This window comes from Tetrahymena thermophila (genome assembly GCF_000189635.1).
Source record: "Tetrahymena thermophila SB210 genomic scaffold scf_8254761, whole genome shotgun sequence".
In the NCBI taxonomy this organism is placed as follows: Eukaryota; Ciliophora; class Oligohymenophorea; order Hymenostomatida; family Tetrahymenidae; genus Tetrahymena; species Tetrahymena thermophila.
The window spans coordinates 19,869-41,125 of NW_002476520.1; the positions used below are offsets into that span (position 1 = coordinate 19,869).

Below are 21,257 nucleotides of genomic sequence, written 5' to 3' on the forward strand. Positions count from 1 at the left end.
TGGGAGAGCATTTAATAAGATTTATACATTACTTTTGTTTATCATCCCGCAATTATCTATCACAAATTAAGTGTCATTTATTAATTTCTAATTATTTTTCTATTTTTATCATCGTCTTGGATTTCCATTCCTTTGAAATCTATGCAGTAATTTAAAAAATAACGTTTATTTAATTTTTCTAAGATTAGGCACATATTTTTTTTATTTGTCTTCCTAAATGTAAATTTTAAAGTCTAATTTTGGAAAATTTAATTTTTTATTTAAGCATAGGGCAAGGCTTGTATTCAAATTCATAAAGCAAATAGTGTATTAATTAGCATTAACTATGAATGAAATTATATGTAACTAAATTGTTATTAAGTTAACAATTTTGAATCTATTAAACCTTCTTCGAAAAATTACATATTTTGAAATTAAAATGCTGAATCAAAATTACAAATGAAAGCTTTTTATATTGATTTTATTGACGCATTTTTCATGATCCATAGTAAAAAAGTAGCATCAATTATTTGGCATAGAAGTTTTTCGGATTAATCCCGTAGTAAGAAATAATCGAGAAGAGCAACTAAAAAATATTACAAAGAACATATAACTAAATATCTTTAATACTTTACTAAATAATGGCAAAGTTACATTTTACTTAATCGAAGGCGATGAATGTGATAGAATAATCAAAATGGTAGAAAAAATATTAATTAATATTATAATAACAAAGTATAGTTTTATTTACTGATAATAATTTATATAATAAATAAGAAACATGGATGCAATTAATTAATATAAATAAATATATTCATTTTTTCTTTTTAATTTAATTTTAATAGTAAATCAATCAACTCAGTAATCATTATTTTTTATATTATTAGCTAAATTTGTTGTACTATTTGAAGGATTATAACTATTGTAGTTCATATTTCCGATCATACTGCTTTTAGCACTTCCTCTACTCCCAAATCCTTGTTGTTGAGATTGATTTAAAATCATTGAATGATCGTCTAAATTCTCATAGATATTATAGGGAATTTGGACTGAGTTATTTTTTCTAAAACTCTCTGAAGGTGAACAAGTGCCATTCAAATTACTTTAGTAATTATTTCTTCTGGTGAGCATAGTTGTTGACATTGAACCATTGTTAGATTAGGCAAGATAATCTTTTACCCTTCCAGGAGCTTTTTGCTCTTAAGTTAATCTCTTGTAGTCAGTTAATAAAATATTATAGGCACTCTCAATATTTTTACGAGAAATTTCTTTCATGTCAATTTCGTTTTTTATCACACTTAAATCGTTTTTAAGATGGTTGTTAATCTTTTCTAGTTATTAAATACGCATGTTTTTGTTTCTTTCCAGTTCAAGCAATTATGCTAATTCATTCTCTAAAGCTTTATGTTTACATTACAAAATCTATTGATTGTTTTCATATTAATTGCGAGCGTCTCTTAGCTCCTCCAATTTTCTTCTGTTGCTCTTCTGAGTTTCAGGATCAACAGATTATGCCGAACTTTTATTTCCCATCTTACTTTCTATTGAAAATATTTGCACATTAATACTATTTTTCTCTCTCTCAATCGAAATCTACTCACTGCAAATATTTGCTATTTCTTCAATCAAGGCAATCACTTCTTTGTTACTTACAAAATCTTTAATCTTACCTATGATCTAATAAAATTAAAAAATCATTAGTAAAGTAAATGAAAATTTGTGGAAAATAATAAATAGTTAGTTAGATAGCTCAATGTCAAAATTTTGACAATTGTCACAAATATTTTGTTTGGGATTAATTTCTTATTTGATCTAATTAAATCTAAGTTCTATTGTAATCAAAAACAAATTTATAAATAATCCAAAGGAAAATTTAATTAAAATAAGCCAAAGTAAAATTTAATTAAAATAATCAAAAGCTTTTGTTTTTTATTAAGTTCACTAATTATTAATTCATTATTGATAAGAAACAAATTTGGTAAATAAAAATTGAGAGATGTTTTCTTATTTATTTTTTTGTTATTTGTAAATTATTTGTTTGAAATGTCACAAAATAATATCTGCAAAATATTAAGAAAAACTTAAAATTATATTTTTAATAGCACAAATTTATCTTAAAAAAATCTAAATAAAAAATTAAGTTCTACCTAAGCATTTATGTCTTTCTCTTTATTGAGCTTGAGAATCACTTCTTCTAAATTCTTAACAGAAGTAAGAAGGTTTTGTTCTCTAGTTTATAGCTTTTCAATAAGACTCTCTGAACTCTTTTTCTCTTTATCTAGCTTTTATTATAACTAATCATGATTTTGCTATAATTATTTCTTTTCACCAGATAAGGTATTAAGTTCTGTTTGAATTCTTTCTTTCTCTCTTTTTAAAGTATCTATTTCATTGTTAAAAAGTTAAGTCTAGTGCTTATCCTGCAATTCTTTAGTCTTTTTCTCCCTTTCTAAATCTTATATGCTTTACTATTAATCTTTGATAGTTTACTTTAGCAACTCAATATCTTTCTAATTACTATCTTTGAATTGACTTATTTTATCTTCAAGCTTCTAAACTGTGTTCTAAAGGTCTTCTTTGTCTCTAGCAACATTTTCATAGGTGCTTTTAAGCTCTTCCAAATATTCTAATAAAGCTTCTTTGTCTTAAGAAATCTTAGCATTCTCCTCTTGAACCAAATGCAAGGCATCAACTGCTGTTTTTAGCTCAGTGTTTAATTTTTCAGAAAACTCAACACTCTCCTAGTTCTATATTTTAAGATGAGCAATTTCATCTCTCATCTAATTTATTAGCCCAACCTATTATTCCATTCTTAGTTCTAACTCTTGATTTTCTACCTTCTAACTGTCAACTAAAATCTATATTAAAATAATTATATCAAACAAAATTCTTTTTAAAATTAACAAATAAAATTTTGTTTATTCCTTAAAATATTTTTTTTATTTTCTCCATTCATTTAATTTTTTCTTTAAAAATTAATTTCATTTGTTAAAAAAAATAAATAAATGCTTTTATTAAAATCCAAACAGTTTACTTTTTAGAAAAATTATATCTAAATTAAAAGAAATTATGCTAATTTATTAAAAATAGAATGTCTTTAAAATTTAATTTATGCGAATTAAAAAAAATGGTCAATGCTATTTTTGTAAAATTTAATGAAAATGATTTTTTCTTTAATAATTTATTTTTTCATTTAAACTGCTTCTTTTTAAATTCAAACTGAATTAAAAACTTGATTTTTCATTTAATATTTAATTAGAAAGTTAAATAATGAAGTTAATGAATTGTTTATAGTTAATTAATTAACTTAATTTGAAAATTGACTGATTGATATTTGTTATTTTTTATTAATCGATTATTTAAATTTTGTTTAATAAATAAATAGAGTGTTTTTTAAATACCTTGATATTAGCAAATTCAGTAAATAACTCAACATTGTTTACTTTAGATTCTTAATTTACTTCTTAAATAAATTTTTCTAGCCCTAGATTTTCCATGTTGCTCTAAAGAACTCTGCTCATCATCTATTTTATATTTTTAAAATGGTTTAATATTTTGATTCACATTTAACAAAAATCTTATTCTAAATAACATTTAATATTGATCATCATAATTTATATTTCATTAAATGCTTTTCATTTAAAATTATAAATCTATTTACTGTGATCTATTCCTTCTATTTATTTAAAGTTTCTGATTTGGTCTTGCCGGATTTTTCCAATTCAAGTATCTTATTTTGAGCATTGTTGTAATTAACTGCTAGCTGCTTGTATTAATCTAATATGTTTTCATTCTGTTTCTATTCCTAAATAGTGCTGCAGGTACGTTTCCTTTGCTATATTTCTTTGATTTCATTTATTTTTTGCTTCAAAATCTCATTTTCTTTCTCATATTAATTATTTTCAAAATTTTTAGCCTAAAATAAATTGTTTTGGACATTTTGATGGACTCTGCTTTATTTTAAATCTTGCAATGTCAATTATTATTGATATTGAGAATAGCTATAAGATTAAGCATGTATAGGTGATTAATTCTAACAGAATTGGGGAATATTTGCATCCATAATTCTCTCACCAAGAATTTGACTATCTCTTATTACTTAGCGATCAAATAAAGGAGAAAATTAGTCGCTTGTATTCAAATAGCGACTTGATGAAGGACTTATTCCTTCTGGTATTGTCTTTAGTTTTTCTGTCATTTAATATTTATCAATTAATAAATCTTGGTTGATATTTTGATTAATAAATTAATTACTTTGTTTATATCTCTTTCATTCAAAATAAGAATCTTAAATTTCTTATTTTAGAACGTTGATTTAAATCTCTTTTTGAATTCAAGATAAACTCATTTTACATGAAATTAATTGCCATATTTATTTGATTTCTCAAGATTTTAATGATATTTTTATGTGTTCAAATTTAAATGGATGTTAATTAAATAATAATCTAATTTCTTATAAAGGTAATTTTGAGTAGATAATTATATTCAATTAATCTTTCTTTGTATTTTTCAAGAAAAACTTCAAGCCTTTATTTCCAATATTTAAATATTTTAAAATACATTTTATTAATTAAGAAATTCTATTATAATTTAAATATTAAGAGCATTCATTTTTCAGATTTTTATGATAATTTTATTAATTTAAATATTAAATATTTATTTTTAAGTTAATTATTTGATAAAATAAGATAAAAATTTATTAGATTTAATTATTAATAATTTTTAAAATTACTAACAAATTAATTTAGAAAACATGTAAATAAATAATCAGCAGTATTTTTATAATTTAGTGCTAACAAAAGATAAATTAATATCTATTTATATTATTATAAAGGAAAATAAACATTTTTTTAACCTATTCTGTAAAATTTAGAAAGAGAGTGAATATTTATATTTTATATATTATAGCCTTTGAATATTGTAAAAGTTTGCTTGCTTGCTTTCTTGATTATTATTTGTAAATGTAATTCATGCTTGATATTCAAGAATTTATTCTTCAATTTTATAAAAAACTTCTATTTTTTTATCTCCAAACCTTTATATTAAAAATATATATTAATTTTATTACTCATCTATAATTAAATATTACTTCATCTAACTGTCTCATCTTTTCATGCCTTTTTTTATACTCTTCTAACTTTGATGCATTTTTTATTTATTCTTCCTTTTGCTTTTTGACATCAGGCAAATTTTAGTATCTCCTTTTGCTTTATTCTCTCATTTCTTTTTCTGACATCTAAATTTTATAATTCATAGTAAAAAAATTAAGATTAATATAATTAATAAATTTGCATACTTTAACTTTTTCTCCCTTGACCAGTCTATCCAAAAGACTATTACTACTTGGCGTCTTACTTAGCCCTGTATTTTTCTGGCTTATTTAGCTAACAAAAGAAGCATCATTTATATTTAAATTTGATCTTGAACTAATTAATATTATATAATTTAAAATAAAAGTATTAATATTTTTTTTATATTAAAAATATTGTAAATATTCTTAGTCAATTATTCTTATTCAAATTTTCTAGGTTTGATTTAATTTTATTTGTAAAAATTTGTTTTTTTATAAAATTAAAAGTTAAATTAAAAAAAAGAAATAATAGGGTATTTAATTATATTTAATTCTATTATTTTTTTACCTTGAATTATTTTTTTTAGATGTAAAAGGAGAAATAGAGCGAGATTGATTTTTACTTGATGAATTTTTGTGCTAAACTTGTTGTTACTGCATATTATTATTTGTATCAAAAAAGTAACTGTGAGTTTCTGAAATATTCATTATATTACTAGAATTTTATTTGCTAAATTACTATTGAACTTATTTTCTTTTTTCTAAAATATTAGCTTTTGATCTTTCTTTAGAATGAGTTGGTGTTAAACTTTTTAATTTTGATCTTTCCTAATTTAAAAATAAAATTTTAATTGACAAATGAATTAAATGGAGAAAAAAATTCAAATACTTTTGATTGTTCTTTATTATCTTCTAGTCTTTTTGCTATATGAGCCTTTCTAGCAACAAAATAATCTGACAGAGGCTTATGGATATTTTAATCATCTATTATATTATCATGTTATGGGAATTTTATATCGAAAGTAGCTGAATCTTAGTGATTTCTAGCAGGTGAATTATTTGCAGTTTGATTCTAGAATAAAGTATTAATTTTGTTCGATTAGCGCTTTCTTTGTTCATAATCTGCATCAACCTTAAGTTTTAGTAAAATAGTTTTTTAAATTCTATTGTAAAATTAAATTATTTAATATTTCATAATCAAATCCCAATTAATAAAATTCAATTTAGTTTTTTAATTTTTAAAAAAAAATTTTATTTATTTCAAGCTTTGATTTTAATTTTAAATGATAATGAAAAATAATTAATAAATTTTACTTATGATTTTCTACTTTAAGGAGTATTTACAAAAATTTATTCTTAGCTAGGCTCAAGAGTAAAAGGAATTTTTTAAGGTGCTATTGGTTAAAATTTTTAAGTGTCAATATTTACTGGAGTATTTGAAATATTGCTTTAAACATAAGTAGGAAGAGGAGCTAATTCTAAATCACTATATTTAGAATTTTTTGGAGAATAAAGAGGAGGTTTACTAGCAGATTTTTAAGGAGAATTTTTATTATAAGTATGTATTGTGGTAACTGTGGTGGTAGTAACTGTATTGCCCGAATTATTAAATATCCCACTTTGAGGGTAGTAAAATTGCTGAGGAGTTTAATATTTATTTTAGTCGTATTAGTTAGGTTGATTTAGCAAAGAATTAAAGGAGTTTGCAGATGTGCAAGGTTGCTAAAGAGTTTGTTACATGTTTTCATGTTATTAAAGTATCTAATTATTTTATTTATTTATTGTTTGTAGCTAAGATTTGATCATGTTAATTTTATTCTAAATTTTTGTGTCGTTTAATTGTCTGTATATTTCATTAAATTAAGTATCTTAATTTAAACCACTTCGAGGGGTTTCTGATAAATTTTAATAGTGCTTTGGTGTTGAATAAATTGCCTTTGGTGATGAAAAATCTTTTTTTTGTGAGTTTTTAGGAGAGTATGGTTAGAAGTTTTTAGGTGAAACTTAGAGTTATTATTTTGGAGAAAATTGTTAGTTTTTAGGTGATTTTTGAGCAGCTGAAATTGGAATTTGATTATTGATGAGATGATTCTAATTATTCTTTGGTGAAACTTAGCTAATTTTTGGCGATTAAAAGTTATTTCTAGGTGATATTTAACTATTTCTCGGTGATATTTAGTTATTTCTATTTGATCCTTGGCTGACTGAGCTATATATATTTTTAGGAGAAGATGCGACTGAATTTTAATTTGTTTTATTAATTCCATTAATATTTTTTTGTTAATTTCGAGGAGATGGTAATACAGAGTTTTTATTTTTAGGAGATGGTAAAACTGAATTTTTGTTCATAGGAGAAGGTTATCTCTTTGTTATTTTATCATTTAGCATCAGAGCTATAGCTGCTTGTTTTGTTTAAATCAAATTTTCAACATTTTTTGGAGAGCGGTAAGATTAATTGTTATTATCAATTTCATCTAGCTTATTTTAATTTTAATTGCTAGCATTTTTAGGTGTAAGATTTAAGGTCTTGTTTGTGGGTGTTATTGAATTTGATTTGGGAGTGAGAGTTTCTTTGTTTCGACCATAAAGAATTTATTGCATTTTCGTGTTAGGAGTGGTCTCATTTATTATGAGATCAGAGTTAGATTTATATCTTTAATGCTTGATAAGCTCATTTTCTGAAGGAATACTTGGTATTAATATGTTATTTTCTTCTGCGACCGAGTGAGATTGAGGGATTTAACTAGTCGGACTTTTCTTTAAAAGTTTTTCTAGTAAGTCTCTTTTTGATGCTGAAGATTGAGGACTTTGTATTTTTTGAATAGCGCTGCTTCGATTAGGTAAATTCTTAATTCCTCCTAAGGAATTATCTCCTCCAATAGAACTATTTTATTCCTTCCACTTTTTAAGTTAAGAAATAGGAGTTTATGATCTATTAGACTTCTGATTAGAAAATTTTAAATATTCTGGGAGTTAGTCTTTTGGACTTAATTTAGATTGATTCATCTTTTGAGGTGATAGAATTGAAGCTGATTCCATAAATTTATTACCAGATTTATTGTTTGAAATATGACTGATATCTGTGTGATTATCTCCTACATTTATTTGCAAACGGTCTTTAAGAGGTGACATTCTCTAACTCTTATTTTTAATATTACCTGAGTTTTCTAAATGGAAGTTGGCATTATTCATAATAACTTCTTTTTGTCTAGCAAGCCTTTCGTGTATGAACTGCAAATTACTCTGGTTAGCCTTAATGGGAGAGCAGTTAACGTATTCCTATGGTTTTTGTTGTAGTTGTTGTTGTTGTCCCTTATTGCTATTAAAATTATCCCCTTCACAGTACTTTTACATGTTGGCAGAATAAATAGACTAAGCATCGGTATTTGTAGGTAAATAGTTAGGATTGCTTTTTTCATGTTAATGCGGATTTTGCTATTAATATCTACTATTACTTATGTAGCTATTGTTGTTTTGGTTTATGGTTGAATTTAAGTTTATATTCTCAATGTTATTAGTTATAATTGTATTAGGAGAGAAATCTCTTTTTCTTGCAGAGTCGATAACATTCTTTTAGCTGCCGCTATTAACTGCTGGATTATTAATAAAATTATTATAAGCTTCTATTTAAAATTGTCTCATTAAATCTAGATCATCAATTGTTAATTGCTCATTTGCATTTGAGTTTCTATTATTTAGAATCTTACTATTTTATCTATTTTCATCTGCACCAAAAAGATATTTTTAGGCTGATGTATTATTGTTTGAAGGATTATTAGGAGAAGTTTAACGATTCTTCAATTATTATGCAGAAGGAATACTATTGTAATCATAAAACTCTTATTAGTAATTCATATTATTATGGTTAAACTCTTAAGTTTATGGAGCTATGGACATTATTTTATGTGGATTACTGATGCCTCTTTATCCACTGTCACAATTAGTATTTCTGTTAAACTTCGGAGTATTTTATTCTATTTTCTTTTTGGTTTAATTATCTAATTAAGTGGTTTGTTTTTCATTTATATCTGTTCTTGATGAAGGTAGATATCTAGAGCTGTAATTTAATTTGTATTGTAATTCTTCCGAGCTATAATTCTAGATAAGCTAGCTAGTATTGTTTTTTGCTGTCATACTAATATTACTAAGACTGCTCTTTCTATCTTATTCCTATCTTTCATTTTTTGTATGATAAACAAGATTCTACTAACCAGCATTTTAATTTGAATTAAACTTATTGTTGAAGTTGAGCTAATTTATATGCCTATTATCTTATGAATATCTCTCTAACAGATAAATATCCTCTAACTAAGAATCATTTTAATCTCTTGTATTTCTGGGTGATCCTTTTGTATTTCTATGAGAATCACAAGTTATCTAAAAAGCTATTTTTAATTAATAAAATCATTTAAAAATTAATTAAGATATTATTTATTTATAACTCTTTAAGACAAACAAAATTTACTTACGCTTATCTTTTGTCTCAAAGGGGATTGTGATTTTTATATGTGAGTTGTCTTTTTCCATTAAAGAAGGGTAGATGATTGGTTTGGTTTGAGGAGGTCTCATTTCCTCTCTTAGTTAATACAAACTTTCGTTTACAGTTTCTTATGCAGATTTTTTGTGAGTTGTATTTGTCCTGCTTGAGGCACATTAATCTAAATCTTAGTTTGAAGATATTGAAAAATGCACTCCAGATAAATCATTTTCATTAGCAATATCTTTTTCTATAATTTATACAAAATTGTGATTGTAATTAATATAATTATTTGGATTTAATGCAACAAACTTATATAAATATCCAAAGTAAATATATTTTATTTTTATTACCTTCTAACTTATTCATGGTTACGTTGAACTCTACAATAGATCTTTTTGGTTAAGTTTTCTTCACTAAGATTGGCTTTATTGGACTAGAAGGGGCAGTTTGAGAGTTGTATCTTGGTGACTGCATATTTTAGAAAGTAAGAAAGTCTTTTTTAAATTCAAATTGTTGCTAAAAAAGAAATGTTACCTTATTTGATGATTTGTTACTAACATCTTGCAAAATCTAATTGTTTAAATTCAGAGAAACTTATTTTTTTTCATTTTACTAGTTAGAAGCATTTTAATTATTGGACATGAAAGGTGACTAATTTATAAATTTTTCAAATAAGTATTTTAACTTAATTTAGATTTAAAAGTATTACTATTCCATTTGATTTGTGAGAATAATCAGTGAAAGCAGGTGGTGACTCAAACTAAACTAAATCGCTTTGGTTTCTTATTTACTAATTTCTACTTAATTTCTAATATGGGCGTATTGATGAGAATTAAGCCTAATTTATTTTAGCCATGTTGCTATTCAACGTATTCTAATTACTATTTTCTGTATTAGTATGTTGCTTGTCCATACTTTATTTATTTATTTATTTATTTATTATTCTATTAGCAAAAAAAATTTAATTCCGAATTTTTAATAAATTAATAACTAATTTTTCAAAAGCTTATTTGAATAGAATTCTTCTTTCTAAATCTAGATTTCTCTATCAATGACTTTTTGCATAACTAATTAATATACCGTATACATTTTAACGAATATTTTGTTTGCTCAAATTAAATCCTATCAATATTGCTTTTGTAAATTTCCAGTGAATCATCAATTTTATGAATATTATATTTTTATAAAACCACATTTATCTGTTCTCTTTCTTTCTTCATTAAATTAAGCATTTAAATATATTTTATATAAATTTTATTTATTTTATTTAAAACAAACAAGCAAAATAAATATAATATTTTATCTTTATTCTATGTGGCCTTAGAAAAAATTTTTATTTGACAACGTTTTTTAATTATTTAAAGCAATGAAATTTTTAATGTTATATTAATTGATGAAATCTTTAAAAATTATTAAATTTATGAAGTGATGAAATTTATTTTTGTTGAGAACTCTTGTAAGTATGGTTAATTTTTTCATCTTTTCTATGATTATTCATAAAGATTAATTTGTCAATCAATTAGCATCTAAATATTTTTTAATTACTAATTTATTCTTTCTTTATTGTAAAAAATGTTATTTATTTTAACATAATTTTTCCTGATACAATTTATTATTAATGTTTAATTGAAATATTAATTTTTTCATAATTAATTAATTAAATAAATATGTTTTTTTTAAGAGTAATTTTAAACATTTTTTTTTTATTTTGATTATTTTTACAAAGTGAAGTATTCAAAAAAGATAAAAGGTTTATTTTAAGCTATTGATAAATTTTAAGAAGTTAAAAGGTTTATTCTAAGCGGTTTATAATGTTTTTATAAAGAATTATTTTGAAAATAAATGCAAATAGGAATAAGTAGTAAGTGAGTGAAGTAGAAGAAATTTAGGAGCACAAAGACAGGTTTTAATTAATCAAATAATTATTCAAGTAATTACATATGAATGGTAGGTAAGCTTATGAGTTTAGAAGTTCTGTGAATCGCAATGACTAAAAAAATAAAGCTGACTAAGCTTTTTGAAGAATCTACTAACAATATTTATGTGTTTGCTAAATGAAAATAAAAAAGGTTTAATTTTGAAGTTTTTAAAGAAAATAAATAAATAATTATTTTTTTATGCATAAATTAATTATTATTTAATTAATTGCTAGTTAAATAAATAAAAAAAAGGAGTGAAATCAATCAATATTAAAGATAATTAATAAAATATTAGATAGAGTCTGAAAAATAAAATTTAATTGTTACTCATAAGATACTATCTAATTGAATTAGGTTAAACAAAACTAACTTCAAGTTTTAAAGCAATTTTAGGTCATTCATGATAGATTATTTTAAAGCATTTGAAGAGGAATATATTCCTATTGATGTTTAAAAGGGTAAAGAGACCCATGGTGATGAAATGTTTCCTATGTTAGTAGATAATTATAGGTCTCTATAATTTGACAAGGATTACTAAAGAATTCATGAAGGTCTTCTTAATGAAAGCTATCAAACTTTGAAAGATGTAACTCATAGCATAAAAGGATCACTAGGGTAAATAATAATAAATTAATTTTTAGTTTCTCATAGAATTTTTTTACAGATATTTTTTGAAAATTGAATAGGTATCTATGCCCTTTCGTAGTAGGTGGAATATCTGATTAATTGTAAATTTTCATTAGAGATAGAATACCAGATAAGGAGGGAAAAATAAAACTACCTTTCACTGAAGAGGAGAAATAAAGAGTGTACAAAGATTCTCTTTTTATTTTAACAGAAATGACAGCTTTGTTAAGATATTTTAGTAAAAATTATCCTGATTTCTAAACTAAGTATAGTTTTGAAAGCGCCAAGAAAATCAGTAATAAATATACTTTTTTCTTTAAAATATTTTTCTATTTTAGCATATTACTATGAATTTAAAATCATAATAAATAGAAATAGAATTTATTAGTTTTTCGACCTAAGTTACTACATTTTTCTATATATTTTTATAGCTTTATATGTAAGAAGCTTATTTATATTTTGCTTTGCAATTGATAAAACAAAATTGATAGATATTTTCAAATAGGCTTATGCGAATTTAACAAAAAAATGCTTTAGTTAGGAATTCTATTTTATCTTTTTTTATTTATTTAAATATTATTAGTTGATGACTGCTATAAAGTCTACTTTAAGCGTTTCTCGATTCCTTATAATGACGAATAAAATATGAATAGCAATAGCAATAATAATAACAATAATAATAACAACAATAATATAAGCAAAAATTTAGAGAAATAGTAAAGTAGCCAGACAGATAAATTATAGAAGTCCTAGCAAGTTGCTTCAGTGGGTAATGACAATTCATTGGCTATTAAAGAATCTTCAATAAGACAAGTAACTCAAGATAAAGATGATTAGAAAAAAAATTCTAAAAATACATAATCAGCCACAGCTGCACCAATAAAAGAAGAAAATAGCACTGTGGTTGCAGATCCTGAAGAAAAAAAAGAAGAAGGAGTAGGTAGTCATGATATTAAGTTAGAGTAACAGGAGAAAAATTAGCCATGCTGCAATGCTTGCAATATTTTCTGACCAAAAAAGAATCTATTTATTATACTTTTGTTTGGATCAGCTACAAAAAGTAAATTAATGAACAAGAAAGCCAATAAATAATTATAACATTTAATAGTAACAAATTTGATGTAAAATAATTTTTTAAAAACGACTACTAAAATCTATGGTTGCTATTGGAGACAATTAATAAATTATAGTAACTAAAGCTTCTTTTTGTTTAATACAAATAGAATTTAAATTATAATATCTCCTTCCTTCAATATTTATATTAATAATTTAATATTCACACATAAACATATACAATGAAGAGGTTAATTCACTCAATTGCTTCTAATTTATTTTAAGCCTTTGATTAAAAGAATAAAAATATGAAAGTAAGAAAGTAAATAAGTAAGTAAGTATTCTAGCAATATGTAAAAACTAACTAAAGTCATTCAATGCTTTTGATATCTATTTAACAATCAATCAATCAATAAATCAATATATATATTTATATTTTAATATTTCCCTTTATCAAATTTAAAATACGCTCTTATTTTGCATATAAAATAAATTATTATAATTTTTAATACGCACTTAAATTACACTATTATTTTTATTAAAAGCTGCAATCGTTTATTTTGTTTAATCAATTTTCATTTTATCATTCTAAACTTACAAAATCTAATTCACCAATTATTTTAACGTCAACAATATTTATTGATAATTGGTGAAGGTATTTATTTATTTAAATTTAGTATTTTTGTGACTGATTATATTCTTAAGTATTTATTTATTTATTTAGCTAGCTTGATGTCGCGCCTAAATTTTAGCGCAAAAAGAAAAATATAATTAATAAATCAGTTTAAAGAGAAATTGAATGTTAAAAAATAAATTAAAATAAGATATAAAAAATAAATACTTATATGATTGATTATATTAATAGTAGCTTGTATTTAATATTTTTTAAAATTACTACTCAAATTATAAATAGATTAGATATAAACTACAAAATTTACCATGCAGTTTGATTAATTAACCTTGAATGAGGTGGATTTTCTGATAAAATAAATTAACTTGACTACCATTTTACCTAGCTACACTGAAGAAAGAACATATAATTTGATTTAGGTTTTTTATTCCTTTCTTTAAAAATTAAGATATTGAAATATTATTTTAATAAACAGGGAGATTTCGGCCCATTCAAGCCAAACATCCCAGCGAAGGTAATAAAAAGATTAATTCAGAAAATTAATTGCAAGCTTTTATAATCTTTTGGAAAATATAAAGGTACCTTTGTGGTTAGCTATTCATTTAAAGAGAAGCAATAAATGTAGAATAGTTCCACCTGATTGGCTTAATGAGCAAATTTTGACAAAAGTATTTGACAGTGAAAAGCAAAATGATGAACTTTAAAATCTTCCTTATCAATTTTTTGAAATAGCTCATATTCTTATCAAATAGTAAATTTTTGTTTGGATAAATGTTATTTTATATGTCAAATAAATAAATAAATAAATAAAAAGTTGCTGTGAGAGTATTCCAAATGTTCAAAAGGTAAGAAGCGTGCTTGATGACATAGAAAATATAAGGGAAACAAAAATTGATATTAAAATGCTAAAAATAGATTAAAACACTAAATTTGTAAGATTTAATAATATTTCTTAATATGAAGTCAATAAAAAGAGAAAAGTTCTTGAGCTTTTTATGGATGGACTTAACAATATTTAAAAAGTTGTTCAAGTAATATTTTTATTTTCTCATAACAACCATTTTTAACTAAATTTCTTATTAATTAAAATAAAGAAAAACAATATGGACATTTCTAAATTCACTGTTTCACAGCATATGAGCTAAAATTGAACAATTTTTAATTTTTATAATTAAATTTTTGTTATCAAATCTTAAAATAATTTAAAAATGATTACTGATTTAATTATAAAAAATCTCTTGTTAAATTATTATTTGTTATAAATAAATTAGTAAAATTTTTAAATAGCTTTTAATCAACTATATAATTAATTATAAATCAAAAAACATTTTTAAATTATTGTTTATACCTTACAATAGCAAATCTAGCTCACTTTTCATAATTTTATAATAATTAAATTTCAAACCATTAATCATATTTTAAAAAAGAAAATTTTACTTCAGGTTAGATATATGTTTATTTTTGTTCTAGTATATATAATAAAATTTTTCTATATTTTATTCAAAAAATAGTAAAGTAAATAAAGTCTTTTATTTACAACTTTATATTCATTAAAAAATTAATTCATATAACATTTAAAATTTTTTGTTTATTTTACTTCACATTCAAAAAATAATTTATATTTTATTCATTTGAAATAAAAATGATATATGATTTAAAATCTTTAATAATTGACAGTAACTTGTATTCTTAAGTTTGTAAAATCAGCTTTTTACTTATTTAGTTTGTGTTTTTACATTTTAAAGTAGATTAAAGTAATTAGAAAATTTAAGCTGTTTTTTATCAGTGAGTTTTGAGAATTTAGCACATCCTCAATTCAGATTTAATCGTTAATATATGAATAGTATTAGCATAATAAAATTTTGTAATAATTAGTGAATTATAAAGTAGAGGTATTGCTAATTTTTTTTAGTTTATAAAAAGTATTATAAAGTATAAAAATAAGTAGAAAAATGAAGTTTTTAATTTTAAGCCTTATTATAGCAGTTTCAACTACTCTTATAACTGGAGTAGCATTTGTTTTAAGTATATTTTACATAAAACTATGGGATTCCCTAAGCGTTTGGTAATTTTTATTTTATGTTTTCCATATTTTTTTTTTGTTGATTGATTTTTGTTACTAATAATAAATAGTGCTACATATATTATGAACTATTAAAATTATAAAAATATGAGAAAAAGCATTAATAAATCTTTTATTTTTTGTTCATAAAATATAGGGAATAAGATAGTAGCTAATGGATATTATAAACATAGAAGCAAATCTTAGCGAATTCTTTAACTTCATTAAAGATTTTAGAAGAGTACAGCTTTGATTAGGTTAGAAATACAAATGTTTAACATTATATCATCAATTTAATTTTAAAAGGTTTAATTGCACATGGTTGTTATAAATAATCTGATATATAAATATTACAATCAACAATTAACAGGTAAAATTATTATTTAAATACTAGATTGATTAATTTATTTACAAAATAAAAATTTATATAGCAAATAAAAATACTATTTTTACAATCTGTTCTTATAGAGAGCTTATCTTTAATTAATGCTAATAGAATGTTTACACATAGTTAAATCAAAGCCAATACTATGTAGATTTATATTTTGTTAGAACTCTATTCAAGTATGATTTACTTATGGATAATTAGAAATAATTCATTCAAATGGTATGTATTATCATCATATTCATTATTTACTAAAAAATATTTTCTTTACTTTTACTTTGTTTGTTTAAATTCATCAAAAAAAATAATAATTTTCTGATTTTGATGACTAAATTTATAATATTAATAAAAATATATTTCATTTTAATCATTTATAATAAAAATAAAAGAACGATTTTGTTTCTTTTTATGGAAAGGCTGCATTCTATGCTAGTTAGCTGGAGGGCTTGATTTAATTAGCGTTTATTTACAATTCTGATGTAACTTCAGTACAATATGGTATTCCATCTGGGTATTTTATTTTTGTATTAAATAGAAAATTAATTATTTTATTTCAATGTTAATAGTTTTTATAACTATACTGATTCTGACTATGAGAATTGTTTAGGCAATGATTTTATAGAACCATACGATCCTAGATGTAGACCGTGGTTTTAGTTTTCTTCTAAACATCCAGGTAATATTTTTATAGACAGCAAATATGAAAGTGTTTGTTTAATTTAATCTAGGCTACTTTTTTTTTTAACCTTATCTTGATTCTCTTGGATAAGATTTACTTATGACCCTCTCTACTTAAATAGTTTACAATAATCAGTTGTAATCAGTGAATAGCATTGATATTTACATGATAAATCTTAATAAGTTATTTAATTCTACCTAAGGAAATAACTCATATAAAGTTTTACTTCATGAATTTAATTTCACAGTAAATTTTTTTTTTTTTACTATTAAATTCAAAATATTTTGATTGTTTCTTTAGGTTTTTTCTCACCCTAAATTATATAATACGAATCTGACATCTTGGCCTGAATTGGAATACTAAAATATAACAACAATATGTAATAATACATAATAAGAAAAAGAATTATGCTTAGAGCAGAAATAATAGTTTTATAATTAAGTTAATTCCACCATAAATTTTATATAAACTGGTAATTATTCCATAGATCAAAAATTTAATTTAGACCCTTTATATTAATATTGGACAATATACGGAGATCAAAGGTAAAATAATTAATTAATTAATTAATTCATTTATTATTTATTTATTTAATTGTTGCTTGTTTTTTATTTTTATTTTTTACTAGAATAAGCATGATTTATCCAATAAGAAGTTAAATTAAAGGATTTAACAACTAATAGCCCTATTCGTTTGCTATAGTCCTAGCTGCATAAGTTATTTAAGATAAAAGAGAATAACTTAAACTGTTTAATTTACTTAATGCTAATTATATTAGAGTACCTCTTATTATCTCATTTATATTTATTAGTATACTGGTTATTATATTTATTATTAATTATGGCAGATTTTAGGTGCTTTAAATTTGGTACCCAATTGAACTGCTAACTTTATTTCTAAGATAAAGCTTATTGATGGATTAATCTTGTAGAATTCAAAAAAGCGAAATTAATAATGAAAGATAAAAAATATAGTAGAGTATAAATAAGCGCTCTCCAAACATAAAATATGAAAATTTAAACAATACTTCTATTTTTAAGAAAATTGATTAAAATGAAAGTTAGTAAAAAATGTTAGATTAAACTAATTCATTTATTTTTGGAAATTTAAATAATTTTAAGGTTAATAATAGCATCATTTTCATTAAAGATAAAAAACATGAAGAGTTTAAATCAAATCATTAAATAAACAAAAATAAATAAAGCATTTCTATTTAGCCAGAAGAAATATTTAACTTAGATGCTGTTTCTAGCTAAAAAACTGTTCATAGTGTTCGCAGTTTTTAATTTTAGTTTAATAGAAATAAAAGTATTCTATAATCAAACATATTTTCTCAAATACAAGATTTCCATAATTGTCAAAAAGCACAAGATGGCTAAAATAAAATTCTTAAAGGCTTAAAACCTGCATTCTTGGAAATGCAAATAATAAAAAAAACCTTTTAAGAATTAGAGCTAGTTATAAATTACTCAGTTTAGTCTTCTCAATTAAAATCATAAGATAACTTAAGAACTCTTTTTCATTTTACTAAAGCTAAGTAGTTATTTTTAAAGTTAAAAAATGATACTGGATTAAGCCGCTGCTACTATAACTTAGGGCTGATATATCTTTTAAAAGAAGAGTACAGTATTTCATCAGAATATTTTGAATCTGCAATACAACTAAATTTAGACTGGCTAGGCTTGAGTTCTTTTTGTCAAATCAATTAATATTATGCTAGTCATAAAGACTAAGAAGAAAAAAACTAGCTTATTATATTAACTAAAAGAATATTTTCGCTAGCCTATAGTTAAAAATGTGCTGCCTTTTAATAGATAAGTGTAGAATCGAAATCGAATAAGCAAGACTCTCTTGACAATTTTATAGATAACCTCCATTCCTTTTCAAGATTTACTAAAAAAGAATCAAGAGCTGGATTGAAATCATAGTATAGTTAATAGTTATTAACCCAATCTCTCATTTTATTTTAGAAAGTAGAGAAAATTATTTAGTACTTTATTTAAGATTTTACTGAAATATTCTAAATTTTTTTGTTTCAGGAGATTGTTGAAATTTTGATTTAACTAGACTTAAAATTCTAAATACAAAATTACATATCTAAAATCGATTTCTTATTTTTTAATAATTAAATAACATATTAAGTATAAAAGGCTGTTAAAAAAAATATTTCCTTAAAGGAAAACTTTAGCATAAAGTAAATGGTAATAGAAACGTTTAAAGGCAGATAGTTATTTTTATTAGGAATGATAGAAAAAGCTAACAAGAATTTATTTGAGGCTATTGAATATTTAACGTAAAGCTTGGAAATACCTACTCATTATAATTATTTTTAAAAAGTAAGAACTTTCTAAGCTTTAGCTTCTGTTTTTGAGCAGGTTCCTTTTGAAAAGAGCTTCATTGATGAAGAATACCTCAGTTCTGAAACTGAGGCTTCTGTAGATTTAGTTGTCCTAATCCAGTTCGATAAAAACCTTTCTCAATTCTTGTTTATTAATATTATTGAAAATTTCAAAAAGTTTAATTTTTTTGGTAGAAACGATAGAATTCAGATTTTATTATTTAATAAAGAAATTCACTAACTCATTCCATACACATAAATACAGAGTGATCATCATTGGAAGATAATTATAGATTCATTGCACAATATTGGGAAAGACTTAATAAAAAATGAATAAAAATAAAAAAAATAGCCAACACTTGAATAGATCATTTTTCAATCACTCATCTACATTTATGAGAATAACAATTTAGAATAATAACAAATTTTTAAATCAGATTTCAACAATTTAAATTATAAAAATTAATCTAGATTTTTTGAAACTTATTATTAACAAAATAGATGTAAAAAAAGAAAAAAAGTATTATTACTTTTATCAAATAGAGATGTATATTTTAAATTAAGTAATAAATTTTTAAATAAATTACAACCATTTCAAAAAATTAAAATCTACCATCTAAAAGAAAACAATTTATTTTAAATTGAAGAAAAGCAATATGAAAATGACTTATTTTCATATGAATTACTCTTAAGTTAGAATGAGTTGATTTTAAATTTGAGTAGATAAAGATTTTATGAATATTTTGATATTCAAAGTGTATTTTTAACTATTTTAAATCATTTTTGATCTATTTATTTATGTTGAAATTTAATTTGTATTTGTAAATATTTTAATTTTTCCAAACGTTTAAAAATAAATACCTAACATTCAAAATTTATTTATATTCTTTTCTAAAAAGCATAAAATATATTTAAATTTACACAATATAAATAGTCTATCTAGTATATAATTTTTACCGACAGTATTAAATATACCAAATATTTTTTAGATTTTAGCTTCTAATAATAACTTATTTATACAAAATTAAATAACATAGAGATGGTGCTAAATTATAAAATAGATTGATTATTTTTTTACTGGTTTCTATATTTTTGAAAATACTAGAAAAATTCAAAGTTATAAATTAACAAAAAATAGAGGTTACTTACTCGAGAATTAATTAATTTTTTGATGATCTTTGTTTCTATTAAAATTGAAAAAACATTTTTTAAAATTTTAAAACAATTATTTATTACTTATTATTTAAAAAAAAAATTAAAGATTATTAATTCGTAAATGTTTATTTACTTATAATTCTTAATTTGCTCTTAATTGCTCAAAAGTTTTTAATTATAAAGATTATTAGTTATTCATTTAACTAAAATTTCAATTTTTATTAAATTAAACAGTGAAACAAATAAAGTAGAACTATGAAAAAAATAATAATAAATCTATTTTTAATTGTTTCATTACCAATAATTACAGGAGTAGCCATAGTTTTTACTATATTTTATTAAAATCTTTGGGTAGCTTTAGACTCTTGGTATTAAAATATCTTGCATTTCTTTAGAAAAATAATTTTTAAAATAATAATATCAATAATAATTGAATAATCAATGGATTCTTTATGATTAGTTAAGTTAATATATAACTTGTTAAATAAAAGGGAATAAGATAGCATTCAATGGATATATTAAACACAAAGATAAATTCTATATAATTCAGCTCTATCTCAACAAATTATTGAGCAGTATAGCTTTTAACAAGTAAATTATTCATATTTATTATTTAAATTATATTCATCATCTTTCAAAAATAAAAAGGTATAAACACATTTGGCTGTATTTAAGGGTTTACTAATGAAATTTTAGTCTTCAAAGATATAATGTATTATTTATTCTGCTTTAAAAACTATTAAATATATTTCTAAAAGTTAATTAAAATACTCTTTTTGCTGTTTGCTCTTAAAAAGAATATTTTGAAAATAAATGTCCTGAAGCAGCTAATTATTAATACTATGACGATTAATATTACATGGACTTTTATTATGTTA

General features: G+C 22.5%; 5 protein-coding genes across 5 annotated transcripts; 3 read left to right on the top strand and 2 right to left on the bottom strand. All coding sequences in view use genetic code 6, as the record gives it.

Moving 5' to 3' along the window:
• Positions 1-837: 837 nt before the first annotated feature.
• TTHERM_01050410 (hypothetical protein) lies at positions 838-4,177 on the bottom strand (the record flags this gene model as incomplete). Its single annotated transcript, XM_001010240.1, has 4 exons — positions 838-1,656; positions 2,127-2,837; positions 3,381-3,503; positions 3,641-4,177. 4 exons carry the CDS (start codon positions 4,175-4,177, stop codon positions 838-840), a joined length of 2,190 nt encoding a protein of 729 aa, XP_001010240.1.
• A 798-nt stretch (positions 4,178-4,975) lies between these two features.
• On the bottom strand, positions 4,976-10,443 carry TTHERM_01050420 (endo-1,4-beta-xylanase xylA, putative; the record flags this gene model as incomplete). The annotated part of the gene is made up of 9 exons (XM_001010241.2): positions 4,976-5,014; positions 5,069-5,215; positions 5,276-5,405; positions 5,619-5,878; positions 5,940-6,182; positions 6,365-9,435; positions 9,520-9,777; positions 9,881-10,181; positions 10,240-10,443. 9 exons carry the CDS (start codon positions 10,441-10,443, stop codon positions 4,976-4,978), a joined length of 4,653 nt encoding a protein of 1,550 aa, XP_001010241.2.
• Positions 10,444-11,849: 1,406 nt separating this feature from the next.
• Positions 11,850-13,087, top strand: TTHERM_01050430 (hypothetical protein; the record flags this gene model as incomplete). The annotated part of the gene is made up of 3 exons (XM_001010242.2): positions 11,850-12,064; positions 12,136-12,371; positions 12,660-13,087. The coding sequence occupies 3 exons, from the start codon at positions 11,850-11,852 to the stop codon at positions 13,085-13,087; spliced, it is 879 nt and encodes a 292-aa protein (XP_001010242.2).
• Positions 13,088-14,068: 981 nt separating this feature from the next.
• On the top strand, positions 14,069-14,911 carry TTHERM_01050440 (partner of SLD five, PSF2 family protein; the record flags this gene model as incomplete). The annotated part of the gene is made up of 5 exons (XM_001010243.3): positions 14,069-14,179; positions 14,236-14,274; positions 14,339-14,511; positions 14,575-14,791; positions 14,855-14,911. 5 exons carry the CDS (start codon positions 14,069-14,071, stop codon positions 14,909-14,911), a joined length of 597 nt encoding a protein of 198 aa, XP_001010243.2.
• Positions 14,912-15,712: 801 nt separating this feature from the next.
• Positions 15,713-20,011, top strand: TTHERM_001050449 (tetratricopeptide repeat protein; the record flags this gene model as incomplete). Its single annotated transcript, XM_012796145.1, has 9 exons — positions 15,713-15,825; positions 15,980-16,079; positions 16,129-16,192; positions 16,254-16,429; positions 16,597-16,718; positions 16,774-16,883; positions 16,936-17,132; positions 17,187-17,431; positions 17,515-20,011. 9 exons carry the CDS (start codon positions 15,713-15,715, stop codon positions 20,009-20,011), a joined length of 3,624 nt encoding a protein of 1,207 aa, XP_012651599.1.
• Between the last annotated feature and the right edge of the window lie 1,246 nt (positions 20,012-21,257).